At 44.0% G+C, this 21,227-nt stretch overlaps 1 protein-coding gene across 2 annotated transcripts; it reads right to left on the bottom strand.

The window, feature by feature from the left end:
* Window positions 1–3,661: 3,661 nt before the first annotated feature.
* Window positions 3,662–11,367, bottom strand: RAB13 (RAB13, member RAS oncogene family). 2 transcript variants are annotated; one of them, XM_036756020.1, is made up of 8 exons: window positions 11,073–11,367; window positions 9,994–10,054; window positions 5,638–5,698; window positions 5,226–5,303; window positions 4,969–5,058; window positions 4,668–4,733; window positions 4,513–4,563; window positions 3,662–4,335 (listed from the first exon to the last, which is right to left on the bottom strand). In XM_036756020.1, exons 1-8 carry the CDS (start codon window positions 11,194–11,196, stop codon window positions 4,255–4,257), a joined length of 612 nt encoding a protein of 203 aa, XP_036611915.1. In that variant the 5' UTR covers window positions 11,197–11,367; the 3' UTR covers window positions 3,662–4,254. The 2 variants fall into 2 exon arrangements, with proteins under 2 accessions (XP_036611915.1, XP_036611916.1); XM_036756021.1 differs by lacking the exon at window positions 11,073–11,367 and adding an exon at window positions 9,667–9,823 and having other exon boundaries at window positions 4,106–4,335; window positions 9,994–10,055.
* Between the last annotated feature and the right edge of the window lie 9,860 nt (window positions 11,368–21,227).

Raw genomic sequence — 21,227 nt, 5'->3', positions numbered from 1 at the left:
ATATGTATACACATACACACATAAAATTCATGCACATACATATACACTCATATGGACATATGTGTATATACACATGTGTGTGTATACCACACCTCTCCTGATAGACTGTAAGCTCTGCTATGCTACTGCTGCTGCTGGTCCAACTTTCGTACCAGACTGCCTGGCAGGAGCTAAGCCACTTGGCTCTCACTTCACCCTGCCATTTTCCTTCCAGCCCCTGCTTGCTTATTAACCCCCACCAACCTCCCATTACCTCTGGAAATGATGAGTCAGTTGACTGTGCTGTTGTTCCATACACCTCTCAGACCGTGAGTCTCTCTTCCTAGCCACCATTCCTCTCTAGGTGTTGTCTCCTCTGTGCTATTAGAGTGTAAACTTCTTGAGGGGAGGGGTTGTTTGGCTTTTCTACTTGTATCCCCAGCTGACATGTAGTAAGGGCTTAATAAGTGATTTTTGTTCATTTATTTATTCCTTGAGGACAAGGACAGGACTGTTTCAGTTTTGTTTCATATCACAGTGCCTAGCACAGTGTCTGGAAATTGTCTTAATAGATGCTTGTTCGCTGATTTATTGAAGCTTTAAGAGTATCTGACCAACTTGACCCTCGTAGCCCCCACCACTTCTTTATGCCCCTTGGATCTAAAATATCCCAATGTCCCCAGATTTTGTTCACTTGTTTCTCCTCTGGTATTCAGAATGCTTTCTAAAGCTCCTAGCTTCCTGTGGGGGAGAGCCAATAATTCCTTATGATAGATCGGTAAACATCTGTAGCTCACATGATTGCTCTCCTTTGTTACATAATCTCAACTGTGCTCTCACTGCTGCTAGGCAATTCTACTACTATACCTCTTTATCCATCTCACCATCCCACTCTCCACAGGGGCGCTTCCCAACCTTTTCATCTCTCCTCAAACCTTCCAGGACTCCCCTCTCTCCCTTCTGTCTCAGCTGAGAACCTTGCCTTCCTGTCTCCCCTCTTCCTCATCTCCTATCACTTAGATATCTTCTGCCACTATCGCCTTTTCACCCTGGCCCCACATGATGAAGTGGTCTTACTCCTTACCTAGGCTAACCCCCAGCCACTTGTTCAAGTGATCTCATTCCATCCCTCTTCCTCCTCCAGGGCTCTACGTCCTCCCAACTCTTTCACTTATTTTCAATTTCTCCCTCTCTATTAACTCATTCTCTGTTGCCTATAAACATGCCCATTTCTCCCCCATCCTGAAAAAACCCTCACTTGACCCTTTCATCCACACTATCAGCCTACATCTCTTCTGTCCTTTGTAGCCAAATTCCTCAAAAAGGTCCTTTACAACAGGTGCCTCCACTTTCTTTCTTCTCACTTTCTTCTTAACCCCTAAAAATTCAGCTTTGGATATCATGCCACCGAAACTACTCCTTCCAAAGTTACTAACAATCTCTTAGTTGCCAAATCCAATGGCCTTTTCTCAACCCTCATTCTCCCTGACCCCTCTTCACCCTTTGGCAGTGTTAGTCACTCTCTCCTCGATACTCTCTTCTTTCTAGAATTTTGGTACATCCTCCCCCCCCCCCAGTTTTCCTTCTACACATCTGACTGCTCCTTCTCTGTCTCCTTTGCTGCATCCTCCTCCAGATCACACCTTGTAACCATAGGTGTCTCTCAGGGCACTGTCATGGTCCCTCTTCTCTATACTACTCTACTAGGTGATCTTGTCAACTCCCATGTATTTAATTACCATCTCTATGTTGTTGATTCTCAAATCTACCTTTCCTACTCCAATCTTTCTGCTGACTTCCAACCTCATATCTCCCACTGGCTTTCAGACATTTTCAACTAGATGTTCAGTAGACATCTTAAACTCATTATGTCCAAAACAGAACACATTATCTTTCCCCCAAGCCCTCCCCGACCTGCTCCCTTCCCTATGACTGTAAAAGGCAAGACCATCCTCTCAGTCCCTCCGGCTCAAAACCCGGAAGTCATAGTGGATTCCTCATGGTCTCTCACCTTCCCCTCCCTGCCCCATACCCAAGCTGTTTCCAAGGCCTATTGATTTCACCTTTGCAACATCTCTGCAATATGATTCCTCTCTCCTCTGACATTGCCAGTCCTCTAGAGCAGGTTATCACTTCCTCACGCCCCAATCCATCCTTCATTCAGCCACCAAAGTGATTTCCTTAAAATGGAGTATGTTCAGAGTACAACAATCAGGATGTTTGGAGGCCATGGTATACGAGGAATGAGCGAAAGACATGGTCATATTTGTCTGCATAAAATATATGGTGGAGGTGGCATGGTGGGGAGAAGGGGACATCATAAATAGCTCCATTTGAAGGGCTGTCTTGCAGAAAGGTTAGACTCATTCTGCTCAGTACTAGAGGACAGATTTACAGATTTAGAAGCAATGGGTATAAGTTACACAGGGTCTAGGTATGAAGAAAAACTTCCTAACACTTAGAGCTATCCAGCAGTGGACCAGGCTGCCTCCAGAAGTAATGAATTCCCTCCCATAGGAAGTCTTTGGAGTGACCCTGGATGAGGGCTTGTTGGGAATTTGGCACACAAGATTCATGTTGAGTTAGAGGTTGGCCTCTGGGCTCCCTTCCAATCCTAAAATACCGTGATTCTCATTTTCTTATATTTGGGTGAGTGTATCGGCAGCCTCCCAAAGGATAAAGACCAGGTCTGTTTAGTTTCTTTTGTTTGATGCTTGATACAACACCATGCACAAGGAAGTAATTAATAAAAGCTTCTGGATAAACGTAGGGGCCAAATCTGGTTCTCAGATCCCAGGATCGAAAGGCCAAACCCCATTCTTACCCTTCTTTCTTGCTAATCCTGTTCCACTTTCCCTTCTTCCAGAAAGCCTCCCTAAGCTAATGCTTCAATATCAAAGTTGGGAAGGATCTCAGCAGCAGCTGTACCCTCCATACCCGACCAAGCACGCCCCTTGAGGATACTCGACTTTCCCTGAAGACCTTCTCATTGTTAGGAACGGGGGAACAAACTCGGAGAAGGTGGGACTTATCCATGGTCGCAAAGACAGCAAATACTAGCATTTGAACCTAACTTTCTTTTGATGTCTAATGCTTTTCTACTCTGCCGTTGCTGCCTCCTATGTTTTCCCTAGTTTTTCCTGTGTCCCTAATGCTAGGTGGCCCAGCAGATTGAGCACTGTGCTTGGAGTCAGGAAGAACTGATTGCAAAGCCTGCCTCAGACGCTTAGTAGCTGTGTGACTTTGGGCTTCTTCACTTCAGGTTTTTTTGTTTGTTTGTTTGCTTCAATTTTCTCAACTATAAAATGGAATGCCTTCCAGGGCTGTTATGAGGACTGAATGAGATAATATTTACAGAGTGCTTAAGTAAGTGCTACATAGTTGCTAGCTATTGTTATTAATTATGCTTTGAGGTTCATTGAGCAAGATCCTCGCTTTGTTCTGGTGGCATTTCCCTACTCGGGGATGAGTCTAGTAGTTCCCCAAGAGTGCTGAGGACATGGGAGAAATGGAGAGAAACAGACAAACCAATAATCACCTCCATCTAGTCCTTCAGTCTCCCACCTGTGAAACTGTTTTTCGATGGCCATGTGAACTAAGCTGTAGTGGTGAGCGGGCTGGCAGGGACAGAGGAAATGAGGAAGACCAGGAGCAGGAGACGGAAGCACCAAAATCAAGAACATTTGTGCAAACGTTGGTCTTTAATGCTAAGAAAGACCTTTCAGGCTTAGAGTGATAAGACAGAGTCCCCACTCCCCCATTTTTGGGGAGGGAGTGCAGAGGGAGAGAGAGGACTGAGCTAAGCCAGCTAAGCTCCCTATCCCCACCCAGAGCCCAGGGGATGACCCAGTAACAGAAGGAAATCTATGTATATACACTTAGTGTTTGTGCTGGAGATTTGGAGGAGAGGAAGGAGAAGGGGTCAGGAAGGATATCCCTACCCTGGGGGCATCTCTCCTCATTTCACTTTCCCCATTCCCTTCTCTCACCTCCTTTGTTCATACCTCTCACAGTCTCACTTTCCAGTTGCCCTTCTTTTTGGTTACCTTTCTAACATTTTTCTCCCTTTTCCTCTCTCTCTCTCCCAATCTCTCTCTCTCTCTCTCTCTCTCTCTGTCCCTCCTCCTCCTTCCTCTCCCAAATCTCTCAGTCCCCTAGACAACTCCTCTTCCTTTTTCCTTCTTTTTCCCTCCCTCTCCCTGAAATCCAGCAGGCCCAGCCTCTGGACCAGGGGCTGGGAAGACTTGGGTCCTGGACTGGGGTCATCAGCAGCTATTAACCCAAGGAGCACTTGGTACCACTCTTCTTCTCACAGCTCTTCAGATCAGTAGTTGGGGGGACCTTGTTGCTGTTGCCCTGTGGGGAAGAACAGTCTAAGTGAGAGGGTGGTAGATAGGGCTGGAGAGGGGAGATGGGATGACAGTTGTGAGCTGAGAAGGGTTGGGCTAGTGGAAGACTTGGAGGGCATCTGGGGTGCCACCTTCCCAGGGCAGGAGCTGTATGATGGCCCCCACTCCCAGAATGCCAACTCACTGATCTCCGACTTGACTTGAGCAGTATGTCCCGGGCCAGAGAACTGAAGGCCTAGAGGAAATAGAGAAGGAAAGTGGTAGTTATGGGTGACATTAGGGCAACTTGAGGTGGGAAGTGCAGTTGACCTTCCAATTCCCTCACCTCCCAGTTCTCACCTCATCCACATTCAGGCTTGACTTAGCACTAGTCTCAAAGAATCGGATTCCATGTTCTCGGGCCAGCTTTGGGGTAGATGAGAAAGAAAAAGGATGAGCCATCCCCATTCCTCCACAATTTCTCACTTTGGTCTCTGGGCTTCTTGGTCCTCCCCTTATTCCTTTCATTCCTGTCCATCTCTTCTCTCCCACCAACCTGCATTCAGCCAGCCCCAGCCCCAGCCCCAGTCATTCTCCCACCACAATCTTCAAGGATCCTCCCTCCCTCCCCCCAGCTTGCCCTTATCCCCAGGCCTCCCACCTTCTCCGCCTGTTCCCTCTGCACCTTCCTCTTCACCTCCATGTCACACTTATTTCCCAACAGAAGGCGTTCCACACCTGCTGAGGCATTCTGGAAGGAGAAGGATAATGGTGAGAACCAAGGTGCTCTAAGACCTCGAGGATCTTTCCCCTGGGTCAGCTTCTCCATGCACCAGTTCCCCATCCTAGGTCCCTCTCTCAGGCATTCCCAGGCGCCTTCCCAATACCCTTAAGAGTTCCCTTTAGTCAAACACAAACCTCCTTGATGCTTTTCATCCAGTTTTGAATGTTCTCAAAGGATTTCTCATCTGTGATATCATAGACAAGGATAATACCCTGGGAGGGGAAAGAGGGAGAGAGGGAGAGAGAGAGAGAGAGAGAGAGAGAGAGAGAGAGAGAGAGAGAGAGAGAGAGAGAGATCATGGGTGAAAAGGACTTTACATTCAGCACTTTTCTTATATACAATGTACCTCTTTGGGGCCACTCCCACAAACCTATATAACACCCTTGTAAACTCTAACCTAAATCCCAGTCCACACAGACCCTCCCTTTCACCGCTACTCTAAGCCACAACTTGCCCTTTTACCTATTTTGGCCCAAGTGTCCCCCCTTCTAAACCTCCCACCCCTCATTTCTTGCCCATATTGTGCCCTGCCTCCCCATTTCATACCATGGCCCCACGGTAGTAGGCAGTAGTGATAGTCTTGAATCTCTCTTGTCCTGCCGTGTCCCTGGTGAGGGGCCAGAGAGAGAAGGATGTCAGGGCATGTATTTGAAGCTACATGCTCCCTCCACCAAATGGAAATTTATTCCTCAAGAAGTTTGGAATCTGAGCGGAGGGATAAGATGAGGGAGGCAAAAGAGAATATTCAAGGAAATCATGTAAGAGATGGCAGAAGATAGGAGAAAGAAAAAGAAAGAGGCATCTTTGACTCTTCTTACCCTCCTCTATTGACCCTGCTGCCTGATTTTTCTTCACAAAACTCTGCTTTCATCAGGTCATTCCCCCAGGTCAAAAGTCTTCAGTGGCTCCCTATTTTTTCCCCACTCAAATATACAAATGGGTCAGTGATGTAATCAGTGGGCATGTTTCCTCCTATGATGCCAAGCTCAACAAATCAATGGACACCCATGGCCTCCCATAATTGTTCCATGGGATTCCACCCAATGTTCTGGTGTAGACCTTTCCTGTCTGCTTTCCTTAAGTAGGTTCCCACTGAGGGTAAGGGATGTCTAGTGGTCATTCTTTGTTCCTACCACATGACCAAGCTATCATTCTCTTCTCTTCCTCCTCCTTTTCTTTTCTCTTCTTCTTCCTCCTTTTTGTCCTCCAAGATCTCTCTGATGACACACCCTTTATTCTGGTTTTTCTTTGTAGCTCCTTGCTCGTTATGTGCTGAAGCCTGCTAACCAACACCCATCATGCACCTCTCCATTATACTCTGGTTGACAATCATCCTTAATTCCACGGAGATTATTGTGTTCCAAGACATCCCGCCATACCACAATATTGGTAGAATATTGGTATTAGAAAGATGGGCCTTTGTTTCTGGGAGAAGTTTCGGATAATTAAAGGATTTTCTCAGTTTCCTGAAGGCAATCGACCGATTGGCCCTTTATCTTTCTTCTGTTCCATTCTGTCTGCTGTCTATTTGCACTGTCCTTCCACGATATAAATTAATAACAACGACTGCAAGAACAATGATAAGCATTTATATAGTACTTCAAGGTTTGCAAAGTGCATCACAAATGCTACTTAATTTTATCCTCACAACAACTCTGTAAGGTAGGTACGATTATCCTCATTTTACAGATGAGGAAACTGAGGTTGAGAGATTATCTCCATTGTTTTGTTTTTCAAAGAATCTTGAATAATGTTGATATAGATGTAGGATACACTTATATGTATGTATGAGCAATGGCCTTTAAGGTGGCAATTGGCTCTTCCAAACAATAACACAACGAGACTAGGAAATTATGTTCTTCTAGACGTAGGTGGTGCAGTGGATAAGGCCCTGAGCCTGGAGTTAGAAAGACCTGAGTTCAAATCCAACCTCAGAAACTTATTAGTTGTATGGCCTTGGGCAAATCACTTAACCTCTGTTTGCCTCAGTTTCCCCACGTATAAAATGAAGATAATAAAAGCACCCACCTCACAGATTATTGTGTGGGTAGAATGAGATAACATTTGTAAAACTGTCAGCACAGTGCTGGACACATAGCAAGCACCACATAAATGCTAGCTATTATGATTATTCTAGTCAATTGTGCAATGACACAGATGTGCTCTACCCTGGACCACTTTGATTTGTGAAACCCTGCCTGTTTCCACTATATTAATACCCTCATTGAGGATGCCCTGGATACACGTGTAGATGATTCTCATAAAAATTTTATATAGCTGAGAAAGTAAGCAAATAGGTTGGTAGTTGATGTCCTCTTGGCTGTTGTTGGGTTTGGGTTTTTTTTTTTTTTGGCATTAATATGTTCCATGCTTCCCCCCCCCCCCATTTCTGGTATTTTCTTCTTCTTCAGATACCTTCTGGGTCCATCTCTCACAACTTTGTTATATCCAGCACAGATCTTCTTTATATAGACTTGGTCTAACTCAGCTGCTTCTCTCATCTTTAGTATCAATAGTACCATTTTTTTTCCTCCTTTATAGGCACATCCAAGACTATGATATTAGAGTCTAAGTGTGGTGGTGCCACTCTCCTTGAGGGTGAAAAAAGTTCTTAAGTAAAACTCTTTGCAGATCTTTTCCATCTTTTTTTTTGTCATTCTCATTGTATTTTTCATTTTTAAAGCCCTTTGGATGACTTTGCTCAGTTGGATCCCTTGCCAACCTTTCTTTAGACTGGTTTTACCCTCTACTACTTCTCTGTTTTGTGAGATGCTCATAACCTTTTATCATCATTTTACAAACAAGTTTTTATTGTAAATAGATGTTGCCTTTGGCTGCCAAATCTCTCCTCTTAGCAAGTAAGTCAGGTCGAGGGTTTACTAAGGTGCTTCGTAGGATCTTTTTGTCTCCTCATTATGACAACTGATTTACGTAAGTTAAAATTTTTTATGAAGTTATCGCAGTCTGTGTCTGTACCCTTTCTACTATCTACAGCCCGGTGGGTCCACTCAATGTGTGTAGAGACCTTCCTTATGTCTCCCAGCATCCTAGGGATACCAGTGGACTACAAGTGTTCTCTGCTGATCATCCCTCACTCTTGCCATATGACTAGCCCACCTTCTTTTTTTCTTGTAATTTCTTTGTTTATATTCTTTTCAGCATCTCATTCATAATTCCTCGTTTGTGATGTGTTGTAGCCTAGCAACCACCATGTTCTTTTCCTTTTTTTTTTTTTTTCTTCAGGCAATCAGGGTTAAGTGGCTTGCTCAGGGTCACACAGCTAGTAAGTGTATGAGGCCAGGTTTGAACTCAGGTCTTCCTGACCTCAGGGCTGGTGCTCTATCCACTGTACCACCTAGCTTCCCCTCACTATGTTCTTTTCCACTGACTTCTAGGTGGTACATATTTTCAATTCTTCAAAGACTGTAGTGTTAGCATGTCTCACAGCCATACAATAATGCAGGAAAAATACTATCATTAAAAGATGGGCCTTTGTTTCAGGAAGTTTGGGGTCATCAAAGTGCAATTTCCCAGAGTAAATCTAGCTCACTCCCTTCCTCCTGTTCAATATTGGGTCCAGCTCACTATGTATTTGCAGAGCCTACTCCAAATTGAGTACAAAACTCCAGATGTAGTCTGACTAGGGAAGAGTATAATGGGAATATTGGAGCTTTATTTTGAAAAAATATGCCTCTCTTAACGCCTCTCTCAATCTTATTAGCATTCTGATTGCCATTCTATATTGAACTTGTGGTCTCCTAATACTCTCAGAGCTTTTTCAGACAAACTGCTATTTAACCATTCTTCTCCTGTCTTGTACTTGTGAAATCAATTTTGTGAACCCAAATATAAAGCTTTATGTTTATCCTTATTTTGTAAATTCAATTTTATTTCATTTTAATTTCTGAATTCTTTCTCCTACCTTTCCTCCCTCACTAATAGAGGAAGCAAGAAAAAGAAGATCCGTTACAAATATCTATAATCAAACAAAACAAATTCCCACATTATCCATGTCCCCAAAAAGGATATATACACATATGTTTCAGTCTGCACTCTGAGGCCATTATCTCTCTATCTGTAAGTAAATAGTATGTTTCATCATGAGTTCCCTGGAACCATGGTCCCATTGTGTTCATCAGTTAGTAAGACTTTCAAAGTTATTTATCTTTATAGTATTGTTTTTAGTGTATAAATTGTTCTCCTGGTTCTGTTCATTTCACTTTGCATCAGTTTATACAAGTCTTCTCAAGTTTTTCTAAAACCATTGCCTTCATCATTACTTACAGCACCATAGCATATCATATACACATACATTTATCCATTTAAATCTTTTATCTTATTATAGTCATCCCAAGGTCCAAGCTTGTGAAGACTTTTTTTGAATTATGACCCAAATTCAGCTTATTGGCTATCTCTCTTTGATTTTCATCATCTGGAAATTGGATAAGGATAATATCTATGCCTTTATCCAAGGCACTGATAAAAATATTAAATAGCAAAAAGCCCAGCATAGATATCTGGGACATTTCACTAAAGACCCTCCAGGTTGACATGGAACCACTAATAAGTACTTACTTATGAATATGCGTTCCGTGGATGGTCCTCAAATATATACTGTCTTCTCTTGTATACTAATGGTTTCTGATGTGTTGAGTCTTATCTCTGCAACTAGATTGTGAGCAGAGACATACCTCATGTCTTCTCTATCCTTCACAGTGATGATCAGTAAACACTTGATTGTCAGAGAGGAGACATAGGAGACAGAAGGAGAGAGGCAGAGAGAGAATGAGGAGAGATGGGAGAGATGAAAGACAAGTAGAGAGAATTATTAAGAGAGAGGCAGAGTGAGATTTCATGATGGGGATGTAGAAGAGAAAGCTGGAATTTCAGGGATTCACTCACCAAACTTGAAGTTTTATTTTCTTCCCTTCAATGTCCACAGTTCTGATCTTGAAGTCAATTCCTAGAGATAGGATAGGTATATTAGAGTCAAGGTGGTGGGTTGGAAGGTGGGGAGAGGAGAAGGGGATTAGGAATCCCTTTCCTTATCTGTAGGCCTGAAGGGGAGAAGAGAGTCTGGATTCTCAAGACCCCTCATATTACTGAACAAGGGGAGTTAACATGGGCTCTTCTTTCCTTTCCCTTCTTTCTTCTCCTTAACACAATATCTGCATCCTTGGTTTGTGTGTATGTCCTAAGGAGGACAAACAATATTATTCTCATGCCCTCAGTGGAAACTTGGGTGCATACGTCTGTATGCTAGGGGACAGAATGAGTCACCAGTCTGAGTCAGAGACCCCAGTAGCCCTTCCCCCAGTTTCAGCCTCCCCACTAGACTCCTCGAGGATTCAGAATGACAAATCAAGTGCCTTAACCCCCAGGATGACCTCCTCCCCTTGAGAACACCACCCCCCCCCCATTGGATTGAGCAGCAGGGACATCCTGACACTTAGGAGGGTTGAGTAAGGGATAGGAATAAGGGCTCTGGGGTATTTCTGGCTAGATGGCATACAGAAAGTGCTCCTCAGGAGATTAGGGCTTGGGATCAGGTGGCTGGGGGTCAGAAGTTTGGAAAACAAGGTTGGAGGATCTGAGGTGAATTAAAATGGTGCGAAGGGAGGAAAGCTGAGGGGAAAAAGAAGAGTGGGGGATGGGAAGTTGAGGGAACGAGAGGCTAAGGATACTAAGTACTAAGGAGCTGGGCCTAAGAAAACGGGGCTTCTGGGAACTTGAAGTGATGCTTAGGGACCTCGGGGAGGTTGGGGCTTAGAAATTTGGGTGATGACTGGGGAGAATGCGGTGCAGTGATGGGGAACAAGGACTGGGGAAAGGAGTGGAAAGACTTCACTCCTGAGAGGCTGAAAAGTCGGGACGATGGACAGGGGTGTTAACTAGTGATCTGGGGACGTTGAAAAGTTGAGGGCCAGGAGGAGGGGGTCTGGGGGCCACGTGGGATCTGTTGTCTGGGCCAGTGGGCTCACCAATGGTGGAGATGTAAGTGCTGTTGAAGTTGTCCTCGGCAAATCGAATGATCAGACAAGTCTTGCCCACCCCCGAGTCCCCAATCAGCAGCAATTTGAAGAGGTGGTCGTAGGCTTTGGCCATGGCGGGCACGGGGTGGGGGTGGGGGAAAGGAGCCTGGCACCCAGACACGGCCCGGGTGCAGTGGGCAGACAGAAGAAGAAACCCAGGGGCCCTGGGCAGGAAGAAGTTTTCCTCCCTCTTTTCTCTGGCTCCGGGAAAGAGGAGAGGCGGCACCCTGACGAGCCCCACCTCCTGCCCGCCCACCCCACCAGGGCCACTCTGGAGGCCCGAGCTGCCTTCTCTTCTCGCCTCCCCCGCCCAGTCCAGGCAGGCTCCCCCTCCCCAGCCTCCTCCTACGAATGGCCTTCCATCCTTTCCACCCTCATTCCTCCCACTCTGTGGCGGGGGATGGGGGGACTAGAGGAAATGAGAATTGTTGGGGTTGGGGCAGAAGAGTGGAAAACGAAGGAAGAGAGCTGGTGGAGGGGACGGACGCGGGAAGCAGAGTTTGGAGGCTGGTGGAGGGAGCTGAGAAAACTGCAGAGAGGAGGGGACCTGGGGATAAGTAAAGGGCAAGGACAGCCGTAGAGTCTGATCGTGGGGGGAAGGAGCCGAAGTTGGGGTGCCCTCCGGGATGCTTGGGACACGTTTGTTGGAAAAGTTCGCCCTCTTGGGGCCAGAGATGCACACGACAGGCACAGAGACTCCTTTCTCCACCCCTCGGGGTCTTCTGGCAGGGTCTCTGACTCTGGGCAGCCCCTCTGGGGTTTAGCATGAATGCAGCGTTGGGACACCAATCCTGTCTCCAACTAGCGGGCTCAGTAAGTCGGCCTCTCTCATAGGCTTGTGGAGAAGGTGTTTAGTGACTGCAAGGTGGTGAGCCACTTTAATTATTGCTGCATTGGGCTGAGGCTCAGAGCTAACGAGATCGCACTAATTGTTAGCTCTTTCTGTACGTACGTGCGAAGCTGAGAGCTTGGCTGCGTTCCATGGCCACAAGGGGGCGTTCCTTGCTCTCACCAGCCATTTTGTAAATGTGTGGTGTTGGCATCAATGAAAATGGGGTGATAGACTGCAGATCCAATGTATAAATGCGATTCCATCACTACTACCGAAGAAAAAAAAAAAGCCTCCAAGGCCGTAGCATCATCTTCTACACAAAGGACGAAGAACATTAATTGGGGGCAAAAAGGCACTCTTTGGTTTTATTATTAACTACTCACATTGGCTTTCTTTGTATCCCTTTGTAGCACAGTGTCTGGCACATAGTAGATGTTTCATAAATAATTTGGCTACCTAATTTACATAGTAATTTAAGATTTGCAAAGCAATTTGCATATATTCTTTCTTTTGAGCTTCATAACAATCATGCGAGGTATATGCGGTTATTATTCCCATTTTTCAGGTAAGGAAACTGAGATTCGAAGAGGTTGAGTGACCCACCTTCGTAAGTACCTGAAGCAGGAGTCAAACCCGGCTTTTACAGCTCCAAGAGCAGAGCTCTAAGCACGATGGCCTTCCGTTCAAGCATCAAGGGGAGGTGACCCCTAAACACACGCTCCACGGTTCAATTCAACTCAATAAACACTCAGTCAACACTGACTTCTAGGTAATGGGGAAGATTCAAAACTGAGATGGAATAACATTCCTTCCTACATGGAATTAAATTATTTTAAAATATTTTATTTGTTTTAATCAACCAAGATCCTCTTTCTTTAAATGTCCTCCAACCCCCCAATTGAGAACATGAGAAAAACAAAACCCATTACAAACATGTACAATCAATCAAAAACAAATTTCCATATTGACTATGTAAGAAAAAACCCACCATTATCTCATTTTGCATTTTTTAGTCCTTACTTTTTTGGCAGCAGGTGGGTAGTATGTTTCATCATTAGTCCGCTGGTACCCTGGTTAGTCATTATGCTTATAAAGAGTTCACTCAGCACAATAATGCTCTATCACATTTATATTGCTTTGTTGATTGGAACCCCCGCAGAATCTCACTCTTTACTGCCTTAAAAACAGCTATACATCTTTTTGTGCATTTTTAGAGTTTGTTTTGCTTAGGACTAATCCTTTCCTTAACTTCCCTCTAATTCCTCCTTCTCTCCTTTCTCTTCTATTTCTGTTGCGTGAAATATATTTCTATATTTAACTCTACTGTTTCTATTATTTCCTCCACTCAGATGCTTATCCTCCCCCTACCTCATTCTCTTTATTTGTAAAGACTTATGTTTGTATGCTTCAGTTATGTGAGATAATTTTCCCTAATCTTCCTTTCCCTGTCTCACACCCCCCAAATGTATTATTCCTCTTTATCTCTCTTTCTTCACATTTTTTTTTAAAGATTATCTAAACATAACAGATTCACTCCCAGGCTTTCTCTCTAATTAGACCCTATGACTCTTGAAGATTAGAGTTCAGAAGGTACACATGTACCATCTTCCCATATTAGAATGTAAGAATTTTATCCGTGGTTAGACCTTTATGGTTGGGGTTTTTTATGCTTACCTTTTTAGTTTCTCTTCACTCCTATGTTTGAACTTCAAAGTTTCTGTGAAGCTCTGGTCTTTTCGTCAGGAATGCTTGGAAGTCCTTGATTTCATTCAAGATCCATTTTCTTTGCCATGTAGGATTATACTGTTTTGCTGGGGGTAAATTATCCTTGGCTATAAGCCCATATCCTTTGTCTTCTGGAATATTATATTCCATGCTTTCCACCCCTTGATAGTAGTGGCTGCTTAATCATGTGCAATCCCAGCTGTAATTCCTTGGTACTTGAATTTTTTCGTCTTGGCTGCTTGCAGTATCCTTTCTTTTTTTTCTTTTTTCTTTTTGACCTGGAAACTCTGGATTTTGGCTATAAGTTCCTGGAAGTTTTCATTTTGAGATTTAATTCAGGAAGTGACTAGTGCATTTTTTCTATTTCCATTTTTCTCTCTTCTAAGAGATCTGGGCAGTTTTCCTTTAGGATTTCTTGATATATGATGTCTAGGCTCTTTTTTTGGGTTGTGCCTTTTAGGTACTTCAATGATGGATCTTTAAATTTTTTCTTCTCAGTCTGTTTTCTAGGTCAGTTGTTTTTGCAGTGACACATCTCATTTTTTCTTCCATTTTTTTTGGTCTTTTGACATTGTTTTAGCATTTCTTTTTGTCTCATGCTATCATTGACTTTTATTTGGTAAATTCTAATTTTCAGGGAGTTTGTTGTATAGGCAAAGTTTTGTTACTCTTATGCCAAGCTATTAATTAACTTTCCAATTTTTTCTTCTATAGGCCTCATTAATTTTCATTTTTTCTCTAGTATTTTCCTTTCAATGATAAAAATATTTTCTAACTCTTTTTTAAAAGTCTTGCTTCATCTCTTATAAGAATTCTAGTAGGGGAAGCTAGGTGGTGCAGTAAATAGAGCACTGACCCTGGAGTCAGGAGGACCTGAGTTCAAATCAGGCCTCAGACAATTGATACTTACTAGCTGTGACCTTGGGCAAGTCACTTAACCCCAATTGCCTTGCCGTCCCCCCTCCAAAAGGAAAAAATTAGAGTCATAAAAAAGGAATTCTAGTTAAATTTGTGCCCAATCTGAGTTTTTTTTAGTCTGCTTGCATATGTTTTGATATGTTTTTCTTCAGGGCTTGTGTCTTTAGTGTCCCTTTTACCAAAATAGCTTTTTTCCCCCTTTCTTTTTTTTTTTTTTGGAGGGGGGGAAGGCAGGGTAATTGAGGTTAAGTGACTTGCCCAAGGTCACACAGCTAGTAAGTGTGTCAAGTATCTGACTCCAGGGCTGGTGCTCTACTCACTGCACCACCTAGCTGCCAACCCCCCCCCCCAATAGCTTTTTATGGTGTGATTCTTCTTCTTTTTTGTTTGTTTGTTTGTTCATTCTTCCAGCCTACTTTCTGACTTCTGGCTTGATTAGGGTCAAGCTTCTGTGTAATTCTGGAGGGAAGTTCTGGGCTGGTTCTGTTGCTGTTTTCTTGGGAGTTTTGAGTGTCGTTGCTCTTTTATTCCAGGCTCTGTTGGACAGTTCAGCCTGGGGACCTGCAAGCTTTCAGTTCTCCCAGAGTGGTCTGATCTAGGGGAAAGTCTGATGACTGCCCTCCTTGTCGGAGCTCTGCAAGTTTCCACCCTGGGTTTGGGTCTGAGCAAGAGTAGAGTATTGTTGGACTCAGCCACTACCAGCCTGCCCTGTTTACAGCCTTTAGATTGTGGCAGAAGCAGACCCTGCTTTGCTACTGGGGTCTGGGCTATACTACTGCTGCCTTTCTTCTGAACTTTCTTCTTACTCAGTGCATAGCATGGGGCCTGCCACTACTCCTGCTCACCACCCCTGGGCACAGATCCCTTTCTTAGTCTCTCCTGAATCGGTGACCCAGAACTGGGTAGTGAGGGACAGAGCTGACAGTTGGCATCTGTTCCCCATCCCTGTGCGAGGTCATGGTGTCCTGTTATGCATGTCGGACCGCCTCTTACCCTTGTGCCCAGCCTCTCCTTGCATAATGTCCGTGGGAAGAATAGGTACAAACTTATAATGGAATGGTAGTGACACGCATACATATTAGAAATACTTATGGCCAAGGCACCTAACTCCCAACTCTGGTAATTGCAAGACCTTGAACTCCTTTCCTTTCTTTTTTGGAAGAGATCATCTGGGCTCCCAGGATTTGCTCTTCTCCACAGGTTAACTCTTGATCACCAGAACGAGCTTTCTCATGAGCCCAGAGATGGCTGCATCTTTTCTGCCACCAGAAGTCTATGTATGTGTGCTCTGCTCCCTCATTTTAGTACCTACTATGTGCAAGGGATATAAATATGAGAGACATTTCTCACCCTCCCTTTGAGGATATTATATTCTAATAGAGGAATACAATACCTATAAGCCAGTAGGAGGAACGGGAGGGAGTTTTTGTCTGAGGCATTAAGCAGAGACATAAAGTACTTGATCATATCACTCTTTCCAGAAGCAATGGTAACATTGAGTTGATTACTGCTCTGAGACCATGAGGGGGGTGAGTGATTCTAGAGGGCTCACGCCAAGAGATCCGTACTGGATAGGTCCTGGTTTCCAGGTAGATGGGCTGGATAGGACATGGAAACAGTCTGGGGCCAGCTAGAGAAAGTGAATTAGCTGAGTTTGCCTTTGTGACCCCCCAAATGAGATGGCTGAATCCTGGGGTAGAGAACCAAAAGGAAAGGACAGAAGCATTTATTAAGGACCTACTATTGCCTGGCACTGTGCTAAGTGTTTAACAAATGTCTAGTTAATCTTCACAATTCTGAGATGAGTGCTGTTAAAATCCCCATTTCACAGTTAAGGAAACTGCTGCAGTAGGCAGAGGTTAAGGGACACAGCCGAGTCATTCAATTAACATTTATTAAGAGCTTATTATGTGCGGGGCACTGTGCTAAGTAGTGTGAATAATTAGAAGAGAGATGTCTAAGCTGAGGTCTCTCCTTAAATGTAGGTTTGGAGTTCATTTCCTCATCTTCCGATCTGAGAGGCAAAGGGCAGAGATAAAGTGCAGTACCAAGGCTAGTGAGATATCTCAGGAAAATGAGATTATCCTAATCAGAAGCTGCTTGGAGCATGGTCTGTCAGAGATGTCCCAAAGGCAGGAGACAAATGAAGCCAAATTTGAACTCAGGCCTCCGGTCTAGCATTCTGTCCACCATACCACCAGCTGCTTCTGAAAAATGGAGTGGCTTAGACCCTTCCCAGTGTGTGTATGTGTATGTGTGTGTGTGGCAGGGTGCTTGTGCTTCAAGCCTCTTGGTGGTTCTTGGTGTGTGGCTGGATGAGATGTAATTCACAGTCTGGGGTCTGGCAGATATATAGACAGAATGTAAGCAATCCAGGTTGCCTGGAGTTCAACGTGTTTGCAGAAAAGGAGCAAAGAGAAAAAGTTGAAAAATTAGGATAGAGGGGGCAGCTAGGTGGTGCAGTGAGTAGAGCAACGGCCCTGGAGTCAGGAGGACCTGAGTTCAAATTTGGCCTCAGACACTTGACACATTTACTAGCTGTGCGACCTTGGGCAAGTCACTTAACCCCAACTGCCCTACCCCCAAAAAAAACTTTAAAAAAAAAAGAAAAATTAGGGTAGAGCCACATTATGGATTGAATGCTGGTAGGTGAACTAAGGAGTATGACTTTGACTCTGAAGGATATAGAGCCATTGAAGGGTTCTAAGCAGTCAAAGCGATATGGCTGCATAAGGAATATTACTCTGGTAGTAGTGGGAAGGATAGAATAGAGGTGGGAAGACCTGTTAGGAATTATCACCGCAGTCATAGAAGAGTGATGATGAGGGGCTGTACCGAGGTGGTGGAAGCAGGAATGGAGGAGGGGGCTGATAATATCTAACATATAGTATTTACTGTATGGCAGGCACTGTGCTGAGTACTTTACAATTATCTCATTTGATCCTCACAACGATGCTTTGAAGTGAGTGTATAATTATTCCTATTTTACAGATGAGGAAGTAAAGGAAATGGAGGCAATGACTTTAATAATCGTCTGAGGCCATATTTGAACTCAAGTCTTCCTGACTCCAGGCACAGCACTCTATCCACTGTGCTACCTCGCTGCTTCCAAGGTGAGAGAAATTGTGGAAGTAGAATGAGTAAGACTTGATCAATTGAATGCGAGAGATGAAGGAGAGGGAGCAGAGATGCCAAGATGAATGGATCAGGAATGATGCTATTCCTTGTCCTTGTAGGATGTGTGCCTGTGAATCATTCTCAAGAACTGCTACTCTAGAATTCTCTTTACTTTCCTGTTTTATAATCCCCAAATTGGATTATCATCTCCTTCTGGTTTAACCTACATCTGAAGAGGATGACCCTCTCCATTGTCATCCAGCTTCCACTTGAAGACTTCAGGTATTTGAAAATAAAATTACAAATTCCCAAGGCACCCCATTCTACCTTTGGACAGCTTCGTTAGATACTTTTTTTCCAATATCTACTGTGTCTGCTTCTCCTTTCCACTAGTTCATGGCACTTATCTCCTGCCAAGCTGTCCAGGGAAATCCTCTGCCCATGTTTTATGGGTGGATGATCTATCTAGAAGGTCTCCGAAGTAGACTTTTTAGTAAATCTCTTTCATCCTACTAAAGCCACAGCATTACTTTGGAGAGCTTTTTCAGTTACAGGATTATAACCGTTTAAAGGGCAGGGACCATGTTCTATAGATTTTTGTAATCCCCACTGCTCTTTGCACACAGTAGGTGCTCAATACATTTTTGTGGACTTGTGAATTTGTAATTTCCACATCAATAAAGTACCTATCCCTGTTCACCAGCCCAAACTGCACTTAATCTTGATATGTCCTTGGTTTTAGTAATTGCTTTTTTCCTCTGTGTTTTAATTTTGAACTTTGAAAATACCATGTGAAATGAACACTGTGGAACAGAAGAGGATTGTACATGAAAATGCAGATCTATATTATGTTGATTTTGCTTTAAAAATACAATTAATTCCACATGTAACATTCAAAGCCATCCTGTTCATTTATGACTTCTTCTGACTAAACTATTTCTTCTTCTTCTTTCCTATTCCTACCTCCCCAGTCCCTTTCACCTCCTCATCCCAATTAGGGAAAAAACCCAACCCTCTTAAACAAATAGTGTAACGTAATGTGTGATGTGTAACGTAATAGTGTAATGGTAAAGCAAAACAAATTCCTATGCTGGACATGTAGGAAACTGTATAGCTCATTTGGCATCTTTAGCCCATAATCTCAGAAGGTATGGTAGCATGCTAACTCACTGGTACTCTACAACTGTGGATGAACATTACAATGATCACAATTCTTAAGTCCTTCAAAGTTGTTTTTCTTTACATTTTTATATAAAATGAAAATTGTTCATATAAAAGTTGTTCTGGCTCTGCTCACTTCAATCAGCACCAATTCTTATAAGTCTTCCTAGGTCTACGTCCTTTTTGTCATTTCTTATAGTGGCACAATAATATTCCATAGCACTCATATACCAATATTTAATCAGCTGTTCTCCAATTGATGGGCGTTGCTTTAATGCCTACTACTTCGTCACTACAAAAAATGCTATAAATATTTTTTATGCATAGGTGTTGCTATCTGTTCTATGCCCTTCCTGTAATTACTCATCTCCAAAAGCATATCTGAGCCTTGACCTTTTAGTAAATATCTAGAAGGTAAGAACGACAGCTGTCTAGTTTTCTCTATATAATATCTATCTAGAGAAAGGCACTTAACAAAGCCTTTTTTGGGTTATTTTTTGGGATGATCACTGGATCTCAAACTTCTGGCTGATTTACCTTTCAGAGATCACCCAGTCCATCCATCTGTTTTATGTTGTCTGGGGCTTTCCCTTAAGCTAAATGGCTATTCCTGACCTCACTAGGACAGGTGAGGACTCTGTCTTGCTTCCTTTCCTTCCTCAGTGATGTCGGACTCTCAAATAGGAAAAGCCTGTATTGGATCTAACCACTTTCCTGACCTTCAGATTCATACTGGAAACTTTAAACTCAATATGTCCAAAACTGAACTTGTAATTTCTCCCTTAAAAACCTCTTCTCTTCCTAACTTCCTTATTACTCTAAAGGGCACCATCATTTTCTGAGTCACCAGGCTCACAACCCGGGTGCCATCTGCAACTCCTCACTTTCTCTCACCTTTCCCCATACCTAATCTGTTGCTAAGTCCCATCTATTCTGTCTTCGTAATATATTTGTATACACCACTTTCTCTCCTTTGACATTGCCACCATTACACCCGGACTACTGGTCTCCCCGCCTCAAGTTTCTCTCCACTCAGATATCAAGGTGATCTTCCTAAAGCACAGGTCTGATCACATCACAAGGTGTCTCCCCCTCCCACTTCATTCAATACATTTCATTGGCTCCCCATACACTGAATTCCTTGTTGTTGATCTAACAAGACGCTCCTTCCTCGTCTCTACCTTCTGGCTTCCGGGGCTTCCTTCCAGTCCCGGCTTAAATCCCACCTTCTGAAAGATTTTGATTTCATGAAACATTTTAATTGATGCTCCGAGACGGCCCTGTATAACTGGGGGAAAACCAAACATGATGGAAACACAAATTCTTCATTAGCTTCCTTTCACAATGTGGCTCTTTGTGATACAGCAGACAGCTGCAAGCAGTACAAAATATTTCAGCTGCCACAAGATGCTGAAACCCCATCTCTGACACTTCTGGACTAAACTGTCATAACGGCAACCTGCTTGGAGGTGAGATTGCTGCCTACCAAAGGGATGCAATAATTGATGGCTTGCAAAGTTAGTGCTTCTTTGGTTTTAAAAAAAAATCTCCAAAATATCAGGCTATGTAAGAATGTCGGCTTAAGTCCCACCTCCTGCAAGAAGCCTTTTGCAGTCCTCATTAACGTTAAGCCTTTCTTCTGAAACCATTTTGAATTTATCCTTTTACAGTTGTTTGCATGTAGTCTCTCCCGTTAGACTGGCGCATAGTAGGCGATTAATGCTCGTTCACTTCCACATAGCATGTTGCATGTTGTTTCTTTTGCCCCTCTTTGCATCCTCAGAGCTTGGCACAGGGTCTGGCACGTTGCTGTTGACGCTCAGTCCTGTCATACTTGTGCCCCCATTTGGGGTTTTCTTGGGAAAGATACCGGGGTGGTTTACCACTTCCTTCTCCAGCTCATTTTAGAGACGACGAAACTGAGGCAAATATGGCTAAATGATTTGCCCAGGGTCACACAGCTAATGACGCCGGCCGGGCGCTCTATCCACTGCGCCACCTAGCTGGCATAAAGTAGGCGCTTACTGGATGCCCATCCACTCACTCGCTTACATCTGGAATGTGTTCAGCCTGTTTCTATTTGTAGCGCGCTGCTCCGGGGTCTCATTCTGGGGGGCTGAATGGCGAAGGCAGACGGCAGGGACCCAGATGAAGCCCCATCTAGGACCTTCTCAAGATGGCGGCACGACCGCCCTAAGTTGAAGGCACCGTAGAGACGCCACAATCTCTCTGGGTCCTCGCTCACATGACCGCCGCCTTTAGGGAGAGGCCGTTAGATAGGCAGACACAGGTACGGACGACCTCCTCAAGATGGTGGCCCGGCGAGGCCCGTACGTCACTTCCCCCCTACC

This window comes from Trichosurus vulpecula, chromosome 4 (assembly GCF_011100635.1).
Source record: "Trichosurus vulpecula isolate mTriVul1 chromosome 4, mTriVul1.pri, whole genome shotgun sequence".
Taxonomy (NCBI): Eukaryota; Metazoa; Chordata; class Mammalia; order Diprotodontia; family Phalangeridae; genus Trichosurus; species Trichosurus vulpecula.
The sequence above is the reverse complement of the archived record's forward strand: the minus strand, read 5'-3'. Positions and strand labels throughout refer to the sequence as shown.

Coding starts and splice junctions, on each gene's coding strand:
- RAB13 (XM_036756020.1), bottom strand. CDS start 11,196: ATGGCCAAAGCCTACGACCACCTCTTCAAATTGCTGCTGATTGGGGAC. Junction 10,055..11,072: donor CACTTACATCTCCACCATTG/GTGAGCCCACTG, acceptor TCCTATCTCTAG/GAATTGACTTCAAGATCAGA. Junction 4,734..4,968: donor AGAGGGAACAGGCGGAGAAG/GTGGGAGGCCTG, acceptor TCTACCCCAAAG/CTGGCCCGAGAACATGGAAT.